The sequence below is a fragment of the Thalassophryne amazonica genome, chromosome 1, assembly GCF_902500255.1.
Source record: "Thalassophryne amazonica chromosome 1, fThaAma1.1, whole genome shotgun sequence".
Lineage (NCBI taxonomy): Eukaryota > Metazoa > Chordata > Actinopteri > Batrachoidiformes > Batrachoididae > Thalassophryne > Thalassophryne amazonica.
The window spans coordinates 78,754,154-78,766,165 of record NC_047103.1 but is presented as its reverse complement, the minus strand read 5'-3'; the positions used below and the strand labels follow the sequence as shown (position 1 = coordinate 78,766,165).

At 42.2% G+C, this 12,012-nt stretch overlaps 1 protein-coding gene across 1 annotated transcript in view; it reads left to right on the top strand.

The window, feature by feature from the left end:
• Window positions 1-9,035: 9,035 nt before the first annotated feature.
• ccny (cyclin Y) overlaps window positions 9,036-12,012 on the top strand; it is a 208,763-nt gene continuing 205,786 nt past the window's right edge. The window contains exon 1 of the mRNA XM_034171913.1: window positions 9,036-9,626. Within this exon, the coding sequence (XP_034027804.1) occupies window positions 9,473-9,626 (154 nt within the window). The 5' untranslated portion in view covers window positions 9,036-9,472. The remainder of the gene's footprint in view (window positions 9,627-12,012) is intronic.

Below are 12,012 nucleotides of genomic sequence, written 5' to 3'. Positions count from 1 at the left end.
CATTGGTCAAGCAGATTTTTGGTACCACCTGAGGTGAAGAAACGACACTTAGAATCCAGCCTTAGTGTATCATGGCCTACTCAAAAATGTATGATAGCCATCCCAGGGTGGTAGCTGTAGCCAAGTAGGAGTCAGTGAAGGGTTACACAGAGGTCACAATTTTAAAATGCTCCAGTCATGTTATACTACATTATTTATCTTAGCGATTCCAAAGAGGTACAGTATAGTTTGGACTAACTATGACTGAATGTTCTGGAGTTATGGCGTAAAAATGGTGACAAAGGTCAGTTTCAGTTTGTAGAGGGGTTAAAAGTTATAGTTTCTCCAATTTCAATAAGAAGTGATGACAATTATTGTTTGGGTTAATAGGGTTCTAAAAAGTAATAGTTTGCACCATCTGTCATGCTTAGTTATGTTGCAGGGTAACATACAGTAGTGTTCAGAATAATAGTAGAGCTATGTGATTAAAAAGATTAATCCAGGTTTTGAGAATATTTCTTATTGTTACATGGGAAACAAGGTACCAGTACATTCTCACAAATAAAAGACCAAGCATTCATGATATGCACACTCTTGAGGCTATGAAATTGGGCTATTAGTAAAAAAAAACGTAGAAAAGGGGGTGTTCACAATAATAGTAGTGTGGCATTCAGTCAGTGAGTTTGTCAATTTTGTGGAACAAACAGGTGTGAATCAGGTGTCCCCTATTTAAAGATGAAGCCAGCACCTCTTGAACATGCTTTTCTGTTTGAAAGCCTGAGGAAAATGGGACGTTCAAGACATTGTTCAGAAGAACAGCGTAGTTTGATTAAAAAGTTGATTGGAGAGGGGAAAACTTATATGCAGGTGCAAAAAATTATAGGCTGTTCATCTACAATGATCTCCAATGCTTTAAAATGGACCAAAAAACACGCGTAGAAGAAAATGGAAAACAATCATCAAAATGGATAGAAGAATAACCAGAATGGCAAAGGCTCACCCATTAATCAGCTCCAGGATGATCAAAGACCAGTCTGAAGTTACCTGTAAGTGCTGTGACAGTTAGAAGACGCCTGTGTGAAGCTGATTTATTTCCAAGAATCCCCCGCAAAGTCCCTCTGTTAAATAAAAGACGTGCAGAAGAGGTTACAATTTACCAAAGAACACATCAACTGGCCTAAAGAGAAATGGAGGAATATTTTGTGGACTGATGAGAGTAAAATTTTTCTTTTTGGGTCCAAGGGCTGCAGACAGTTTGTGAGACGACTCTCAAACTCTGAATTCAAGCCACAGTTCACAGTGAAGACAGTGGAGCATGGTGGTGCAAGCATCATGATATGGGCATGTTTCTCCTACTATGGTGTTGGGCCTATATATCGCATACCAGGTATCATGGATCAGTCTGTATATGTCAAAATACTTGAAGAGGTCATGTTGCCTTATGCTGAAGAGTATATGCCTTTGAAATGGGTGTTTCAACAAGACAGTGACCCCAAGCACACTATAAACGAGCAAAATCTTGGTTCTAAACCAACAAAATTAATGCCTCGCAGATGTGAAGAAATCATGAAAAACTGGTTATACAACTAAGTACTAGTTTAGTGATTCACAGGATTGCTAAAAAAGCAGTTTGAACATAATAGTTTTGAGTTTGTAGCATCAACAGCAGATGCTACTATTATTGCGAACACCCCCTTTTCTACTTTTTTTTTTTTTACTAATAGCCCAATTTCATAGCCTTAAGAGCCTTAAGAGAATCTACTGGTACCTTGTTACCTTGTTTCCCATGTAACAATAAATATACTCAAAACCTGGATTAATCTTTTTAGTCACATAGCACTACTATTATTCTGAACACTAATGTATGTCACAAGTCATAGAATCCAATGGACGTCAACCTTGTTTGACTTTTACTTTGGAGACCAAATATCCAACACAGTCAAAACGATTCCATTATTAATCCTTTTATTTCAACTAATAATTTGCATTCTTTTCTTTCTGAAATTGGAGCAACTTTAACTTTTGATGCTTGTACAAACTGAAACTGGCCTTTGTCACAATTTTTGCTGTTTTTACCCCATAAAATTCAGCCATCAATGGTCCAAACTCTACTTTTTTGGAATGGTTATGATCAGACAAATAATGTGGTATCGCTTTCAACATGATTGAAGCCTTTTTAAATTTTGACCTCTGTGTAAGCCTTCATTGACCCTTACCTGGCTACAGCTACCACCCTGAGATGGCTATCATACATTTTTGGGTAGTCCATGGTACCCCGAGGCTGGATTCTAAGTGGCGTTTTTTCACCTTAAGTGGGACCGATTAGGACAAAATTGATTACTAGCTCGTATCAAGGAGAGTGGTTCCTTGATAGGAGCGACTCTCCTTGTCACCAATCATGTTTGTGATATTCATGGACAGGATATTGAGGCGTAGTAGTTGGGGGAGGAGGGTTTCCAGTTTTGTGTGCTCAGGGTCTCACTGCTTTTTGCAGATGATGTGGTCCTGTTGGGTTCATCGGCCGGTGACCTCCAACACTCACTGGATCGGTTCGCAGCCAAGTGTGAAGCGGCTGGGATAAGGACCAGCACCCCTAAGTCTGAGACCATGGTTCTGAACAGGAAACTGATGGATTGCCTACTCTGGGTAGGGAATACGGCCTTGCTCCAAGTAAAGGAGTTCATGTACCCCGAGGTCTTGTTCACGAGTGAGGGTACGACGGAGCATGAGATTGGCCGGAGAATCAGTGCAGCAGGGGTGCTCTACCGTACTGTTGTGATGAAAAGGGCGCTGAGCCAAAAGGCCAAAAGGCGAAGCTCTCAATCTACTGGTCAATTTTCGTTCCTATTCTCACCTATGGTCATGAGGGTTGGGTCATGACCGAAAGAACTAGACTGCGGGTACAAGTGGCTGAAATGGGCTTCCTTAGGAGGGTGGCTGGTGTCTCCCTTAGAGATAGGGTGGACAGATTGATGCTGTTGAGATGCCAAAATCCTGCAGCACAGTAAGCATGTTCAGTCATCTTTTGTTCAAATTATATAAATTTAGATACAAGTTAAGATAAATTTAGACCGGTCACTCGATGCGTTGTCTTCTCAGATGAGGCAGGCAGACAACCACAGGACAGAAGACCGAATCCCTCGGCAGCCTTACCCAGGAGAAGCCAACACCTGATGCTAGCTCCCTGGAGCCTTGTGACCAGGATGTTGAAAGATAGGCCTGATTGCTCATGAACAGGTAAGGTGAGTGGTTGGCTTTAGCCTGTGGTGATGTGGACATCGTTGGCCCAAGGTTACACCTACACAAAGGAACATGCAGTGCAAGTGTCATTACTAGTATCAACTACTGTAGTGAAGCAGATAAGTATGATTTCTGGCCAGAATTGTTCACTTGGTGATGCAAGCATCAAATTTGGCATGAATGTTCTTCATAAATCAGTGTTTGAGAAAAAAGTGCTGGCCACTTGAAAATCCAATATGGCGGCCAGGTAGGGGTCAATGAAGAATTACACAGGGGTCAAAATCTAAAAACGCTCCAATCATATTGAAAAGTATAACACATTATTTGTCTGATCATAAATATTTCAAAAAGGTATAGTTTGGACTATCTATGTCTGATTCTTTTGGAGTTATGGGGTAAAAAACAGCAAGAATGGTGACAAAGGTCAGTTTCAGTTTGTATAGGGGTCAAAAGATAAAGTTGCCCCAATTTTGGTAAAATGTGGTGCAAATTATTGGTTGAACTAGTAGGATTAATAAATGGAATAGTTTTGACTGTGTTGAATGCTTGGTTTGCAAAGTAAATGTCAAAAAATGTCGACATCCACTGGATTCTGTGGCATGTGACAGATGTTACCCTGTAACGTGACAACTGAGCATGACACATGGTGCAAACTATTCCTTTTTAAAACCCTATTAACTCAACCAATAATTTGCATCACATTTTACCAAAATTGTGGCAACTTTATCTTTTGACCCCTATACAAACTGAAACTGACCTTTGTCACCATACTTGCTGTTTTTATCCCATAACTCCATAACAGTCAGACATAGATAGTCCAAACTATACCTTTTTGGAATATTTATGATCAGACAAGTAATGTGTTATACTTTTCAATACGATTGGAGCGTTTTTAGATTTTGACCCCTGTGTAATTCTTCATTGACCCCTACCTGGCCGCCATATTGGATTTTCAAGTGGCCAGCACTTTTTTCTCAAACACTGATTTATGAAGTACATTCATGCCAAATTTGATGCTTGCATCACCAAGTGAAGGATTGTTTCAGTTATCTGCTGCACTACTGATCTCTCTCAGCATTTGCTAACCAAAGGCTCTCTTAGTGTGCCTGCTAATGTCATAACCATATCCAGTTCATAATAGTACTGCAACACAATTATTGCATGCAACTCCAATCTTTAGTCCACCACATGGGCCTCCTGCATATTTAGTTGCTCGTTCTTGAAGCTGTACAGAGAAACGATCTGTAAAAGAACTCCAGAGTGTAAAATAATGTTTCTGTAAAAGAGGGTAGTGGGTATGGACAGACAGGAGCACACACCATAACACTTTAAAGTAAAAGCCTTCTGCATCACAGTGATGTGTTATTGCTCTGTGAGGGCTGCGCACATGCAACACACCTAAAAATGTCAACTTTATCATTTATCATGAGGAGAATAGCTACTAGTATGTCAAGGCTATAGTATGACCCATCCCAACCCACAGTGCATGTGTTTAAAACCCCCAATCTAAACATGGAAATGCATTCTGCCAAAACGTTGGTGCTGCATGTGCCAACGGCTGTGAATCTGAGTCAGGCATAGATCCTGTGTGCTCACTATCAACACATTTAACAAATGTCCAGCGCTTTGATCTGAGTGTGTCCAACATGTGATCGGCCCACATCCACTTTTCTGTTCGAAAATGATTAAAAAGGATTGTGTACATTGTTACATGGGAGCACACCTTTCAGTTAAATGTGTTGATGTGAATATAGCAACGAATTATCCACAGCCACCAAACTGTTTTATCAGTGAAGATTATGAGACGTTTCTTTTTCCAATAGCAATGCATCCAGAAAGTGTGGGAAACCTGTATTTCCCATCTGGAGAATCATGCGCCAATGCTGGAGAGAGAGAGAGAACAGCTGCCTCATACCAGTACTGCACTATTTATACAATTTATACAACATTCCAGTAGAAATTATTATACAAATAGTGACTGGTTTAGAGGGCAGCATAATGGAATATCACCCTGAGTTGGGCAACAATGATCCCAAGGGGTGACATTCCATTATGCTGCCTGATAAACCAGTCACCATTTGTTTTATTATACATACATCTGTGTAGTTAATAAATTTATCTTTACAATTGTGTGAAAAATTTGCAAAGTCATTTTTTATTCTTTTTATTTTTGGTTATTTTTACTAGAAACATAATTAATTTAAATTTACGAGAAACAAATAATTAATTTAAATTTCATTTATACATAAAAATTTCTCAAATCTATAAAATTCCAGTAGAATTACATATATAACACCACTAACAATAACTAGGCAATAACATAGTTAACTGGACAGTTAGCAGATGTGCAATATTTATCATTTATTACTACATGTACTAGTAATCTAGTATGAACAAGCTAACCAAACTATTGCTTTGCGCAAGCGCAAAACATTGTTGCCCCATTATGACAAAATTGGTCCACAATCATTCATAATGTTGCCCGAAATGGTGCAGAATCAGTCAATAATGTGGCTATTGTTAACTTTGGATGATTCATTGTGAAAAGTATTGTAATTATTACATGCGAATCAGCCAATCAGAACAAAGGATTTCAGTCAGATGTATAATAAAAATAGTTATTGCCCAAATTTAAAATCTCTACTGCAGTGGCTCCTTAATTTGACGTTGTGAATATATAATGTCTAGGAGAGATGGCAGTAGAGTTTCTAACCAGATTGTTTAATAAAATCTTGGAAAGTGAGAGGATGCCTGAGGAGTGGAGACGAAGTGTGCTGGTTCCTATTTTCAAGAACAAGGGTGATGTGCAGAGCTGCAGTAACTACAGAGGCATAAAGCTGATCAGCCACAGCATGAAGTTATGGGAAAGAGTAGTAGAAGCTAGGCTTAGAAAACAGGTCAAGATCTGTGAGCAGCAATATAGTTTCATGCCGAGAAAGAGCACTACAGATGCAATGTTTGCTCTGAGAATACTGTTGGAAAAGTACAGAGAAGGACAGAAAGAGTTACATTGTGTGTTTGTGGACTTAGAAAAAGCTTATGATATGGTGCCAAGAGAAGAGTTGTGGCATTGTATGAGGAAGTCTGGAGTGGCAGAGAAGTACGTTAGGGTAGTGCAGGACATGTACAAGAATAGTGTGACAGCGGTGAGATGCGCAGTCGGAATGACAGACTCATTCAAGGTGGAGGTGGGATTACACCAAGGATCAGCTCTGAGTCCTTTCTTGTTTGCAGTGGTGATGGACAGGTTGACAGATGAGATCAGACAGGAGTCCCCATGGACTATGATGTTTGCAGATGACATTGTGATCTGTAGTGAGAGTAGAGAGCAAGTTGAGTCTAGTCTGGAGAAGTGGAGATATGCTTTGGAGAGAAGGGGAATGAAAGTCAGTAGAAGCAAGACTGAGTACATGTGTGTGAATGAGAGGGAGCCCAGTGGAATAGTGCAGTTACAAGGAGTAGAAGTGGTGAAAGTAGATGAGTTTAAATATTTGGGGTAAACTGTTCAAAGTAATGGAGAGTGTGGTAGAGAGGTGAAGAAGAGAGTGCAGGCAGGGTGGAGTGGGTGGAGAAAGGTGGCAGGAGTGATTTGTGACCGAAGAATATCAGCAAGAGTGAAGGGGAAAGTTTACAAAACAGTAGTGAGACCAGCTATGTTGTATGGTTTAGAGACAGTGGCACTAACAAAAAGACAGGAGGCAGAGCTGGAGGTGGCAGAGCTGAAGATGTTGAGATTCTCTTTGGGAGTGACAAGAATGGACAAGATCAGGAATGAACATATCAGAGGGACAGCTCAGGTGGGACGGTTTGGAGACAAAGTCAGAGAGGCTAGATTGAGATGGTTTGGACATGTGCAGAGGAGGGACCCAGGGTATATAGGGAGAAGGATGCTGAGGATGGAGCCACCAGGCAGGAGGAGAAGAGGGAGACCAAAGAGGAGGTTCATGGATGTGCTGAGAGAGGACATGCAGGTGGTTGGTGTGACAGAGGAAGATACAGAGGACAGGGTGAGATGGAAACGACTGATCTGCTGTGGCGACCCTTAACGGGAACAGCCGAAAGACAAAGAAGAAGAAGAATATATAATGTTCACAGGCCAAGATCAAAATGTGGGCCCAAAGCTCACAGTTGGTTATAGATGCATCTGTGGAAGTATTACCGCTATTGACTGCATGACCTTTGACCTTAAATGGCTCGATGTCAGAACTCTTGGGAGCAAATAGGAAACTGGGATCATGATTCTGTGTTTTTGCTCTGAAATTATAGCAAAATTGATTCAGCAACAATCAGTGTAATGCAGCAGTTGTACCAGTAGGCTACGCTGCAGCACAATGCCCAATCCTGTAAAATCAGGCAAAGAACGAAGAGCACAAATCAACATTTTTCCACACGCTCTTCTCCAGCTTCAGTGGATTCTCATTATTTTTCTCCCGACAGCCTTTTTCACCATAGTTCGGCAGTCATGTCAATAAACACCTGGTAGGATGAGGGGATTCCTCGGAGATTCACGATCACGACTCACCCGGCGGATCAATCTCCCAGAAAAAAATAAAATAAAATAATAATAATATTTTTTGCCGAAGTCACTGATGGTCCCAAATCAGGCAGAACAAAATAATGAACTACGAACTAATTATTGTTGGAGTCCTGGAAGTCACTTGGATCAAATAAGAAATATATATTTTGTTCGATTCTTATCACCCGTTATTATCATAGTCTGTGGTTATTATTCATTTATTAGTCAGTTAATCACAGACGCTTGAACCGGAACCTTTTCCTCCGCGGACACGCTGCTGTTTGGATTACAGGAGGGCTTCATGGCCTCTCGGAAATATGAGTGTCCAACAGCAAGCCGAAACCAATCACAGTTAAGGAACTGTCTTTTTTTTTCTATTCTTGTAAATACTGATTCATTTGTACAAAAAAGAAAAACAAAAACAAAAAAAAACCCCAAAACATTCTAAAGCTTAAGTAATGTCATGTTCCTGATCTTTGATCAGAGTTTAGGTCTCCCCAAGTCAGTCCTTAAAAAGTCATTTCAACACCCATTTTTTCAGTAATAACGAAATTATAGTCATGTTTGCATTTTGTGCAAGTAGATAAGGACAGCAATGTGAAGCAATTTAACGTTACTGAAAATTATTAGAATGGCTTTCAGTCTGTGTGTGCGCGTGTGCGCGTGCAGAGTGCACTGGTACCAAACGTATGGAACCAAATTTGCACTCTAAATGGAACCAAATCGCACTGTAAATGCAATGCAACACAAATGGGAGAAAAGTCCATGTCACGTGACATACAAAGCACCAATCAAATGACAAGGATCCACTCAACTGTTATATAAAACAACAGTGCTACACCCAAGCAACGATGCTATTTTTCTCGATTAATGAAATAGTTATTTAGTTTGTAAAATGTCAGAAAATGGTTAACAGTGTTTTTTAGTGTACAAGATGACACCCTCAAAATGTCTTGTTTTCCCACAATCCAAAGATATTCAGTTGACTGTCAGAGAGGAATAAAGAAAGCAGAAAATGTACACATTTATGGAACAATGAATCTATCAAAATAGTTGGCAATTAATTCAATGGTCGATTAATAATCACAGTTAACTGTTGCAGATCTATAAATATAATTTTCTTCTGCACACAACTCAAATTACTAAAAGACGTTATTTGTAGTTTTGACTTTTTTGCATGCTATATAGTAATATCATTACGACTTTAAAATAGAGTAAAGGAAGGTAAAAAGATGGATCCTGTGAGCAGCCCTTGAACGCACCGCGGCAGCGGATGTAGCTGCCGCAGAGCAGAAGAGGTTTTATCGGCAACCATGTAGCTGCTGTGACAGCGAAAACCTTCCGTGGCTTGCATCAGTTATCACGCGTGGACATGTTTATTCACGTCGGGAGAAAATATCAGCGTCTCAGAATATGTTTGTGCCGATAAGTGGACGCTCGGAGGGAAACTGGGAGGGAGTCGACGGTGAAAGCGGAGCCTTTTAACCGGAGTCTGTCGGCCGGCGGGGACTGGATTTATTAAACTACATTAACCGCTGACCACCACTGCCCTGCCGAGCTGATTTTACTCCCCGACCCGGGCGCGGTAACGGAGTGATACTGGGGTGAGTTCGTTTCGTAGCAGCAGCAGCTACGCGTTACCGCCCTGTTTTGTTTTTGTTTGTTTTTTTTCCTCGGCTGGAGGAAGGCTGGATTTACTCTGCCGGTTGAAGAATCATACCAAGTCCTGTTAACACCATGGGGAATACAACCTCCTGCTGTGTGTCTGCCAGCCCCAAACACCGGAGGACCAATCACTCTCGCCTGGAACCGTACCGGCCGGAGCCGGAGCTGAGCCGGGAGGACACGGGCTGTAACCTGCAGCACATCAGCGACAGAGAAAACATCGACGGTAACACACACACACACACACACACACACACACACACACACACACACACACACACACACACACACACACACACACACACACACACACACACACACACACACACACACACACACACACACACACCTCACTGCTCTCCATCCGACACACGCATTCCTCCGAATACAAACATCCAGAGCTGCGTCCGGGAAAAGGACTCACCCGGTACCATAGTGCCGGTGAGGCTTTTTACTGCCTGCAAAAGTCCAACTTCTGATTTCCACTGATCAGCCATAATAGTATTGTGACCACGACACTGACCGGTGAAGTGAATAACACCGATGATCGAGTTACCTTTGCACCTGTCAATGAAGTTGAGGTGCTGGAAGCAGGAAAAATGGGGACCTATAAAGATATGAGTTGTTTGGCAACTAGACCAAAGCATCGCTGTAACTGCAGCGTTTGTGGGATGTTGTAGTCTGTACAGTGGTCAGTACCTATCAAAAAATGGTCCAAGGAAGGAAAACCAGTGAACCAGTGACCCAAGGAGATGAGCTACCTGTCAAGAGGAGCTCCACTGCGCATGCATGTGCATCTCCCAGTCATCTAACAACAATATTCTGCTTTAAAGACAATGTGTACATGCACGTCTTTATTTTTTTAAACTGAAGAGACATTACTGTATTTTTGTGTAGGAGACCATCTCGACAGGGAGCTCATTTTGACACGTAACCAGGCTCGGACTGGTAATCTGTGATTTGGGGCATTTGCTCGGTGGGCCGCTGCACGTTTAGATGTGCGTGGGCCGGCCCTCCCATATTTATAGAGATTATGGAAATACAGTGTTCTCGAACCGCGTGCTGCTGTCAACACGAGGAAAGTCCGTGATCGGTGAAGCTACAGCATTTAATCGGCGCAGCTGCAGAACCACTTCCTGAATTTGTGTCAAAAAAAAAAGTTCTGTAGTGTTTCATACACTGCGCAGTCTTATTCTAGGTTTCAGTTTTGTTTCCGTTTGATCACACAATGGTGACTTACATCAAGCACAATGATTGACATGACCAACAGCCAATGACAATTGGAGAAGCATACAGGGTGGCCAATCAGATTGCAGGAAGAGCGGGCGGCTGCTCCCGCCCCTGTGAATGGACTGACTCCTCCGTGCCTGGACTTCTCTCCGCTCTTCTACTGACTCAGGCGGATCTACTGGGGTGGCATGGGGTGGCAACTGCCACTCTAAAAATAGCTCTTGCCACCCCAATCAGAAGTGGGTGACATTTTTTTCAAAAAAGGGACCCCGCGAATGACTTTAACCCGCGAAAACTGTGCTCTCTGAGCGCCCTTGAATGCAGCACAAGCTGCACTTCATGCTCTCCCTGCCCCCTCCCCCCACCTGTTGTCACGCAGAACTTTCCCTAAAAGACACGACGACACGCCAGCACACACGGCTGCCAGGAAAACTTTGCGGAGAAAGAAATATAAAATTGATACATTCACCAAGTACTGTATAAATTAATAAACAATGAGGAATAAGTTTTCAGTGGTGTTTTTATTAGGGCGGAACCTCTTGTTTCCCTCGTCGTTTCAGGTGAACTGAAAACAAGGACGGACGTCAACACTGGTCACATCAGCCGGCAAAACTTTCTTCGTAGCTAGACTTCAGCTTTACTCGTGTCTCTCATAGGTATTAGGGATGTTTCGTCCAACCTTAGTCGTGTTATGTTAACAAAAGTCTGTGCACGCGTGCGGCAGTGTACGCTTTTTAGGTTTCACTTTCATTTCATAACGCGACAGTGGAGCACTTTTTTATTGCTGAGGGGAGAAAACACTGTTGTGGATTTAGAGGAACATTGGAAACAAGAGAAGAGGGTGTGAGGAGAGGACAGAAGGATGGACAGAGGACAGAGGGATGAGCAGAGGACAGAAGGATGGACAGAAGCCAGAGGACAGAGGGGTGGACAGAGGACAGAAGGATGGACAGAGGACAGAGGGATGAGCAGAGGACAGAAGGATGGACAGAAGCCAGAGGACAGAGGGATGGACAGAGGACAGAGGGATGAGCAGAGGACAGAAGGATGGACAGAAGCCAGAGGACAGAGGGATGGACAGAGGACAGAGGGATGAGCAGAGGACAGAAGGATGGACAGAGGACAGAGGGATGGACAGAAGCCAGAGGACAGAGGGATGGACAGAGGACAGAAGGATGAGCAGAGGACAAGCGCTGATACACACACCCTTGAGGTGTGTTTCTGTGAATCTTCAGCTCAGGTAAGACTCATACAGCTTCTCTGCTGTCATTTGATTAAATATATTGTTTTCTACTATAGTGGTGCATCTTAGCTAAAGGGAATTCTATGGTAATGGAATTACAACAGCAGCAAAATCTGGACATACTGCATCTAACGACTAC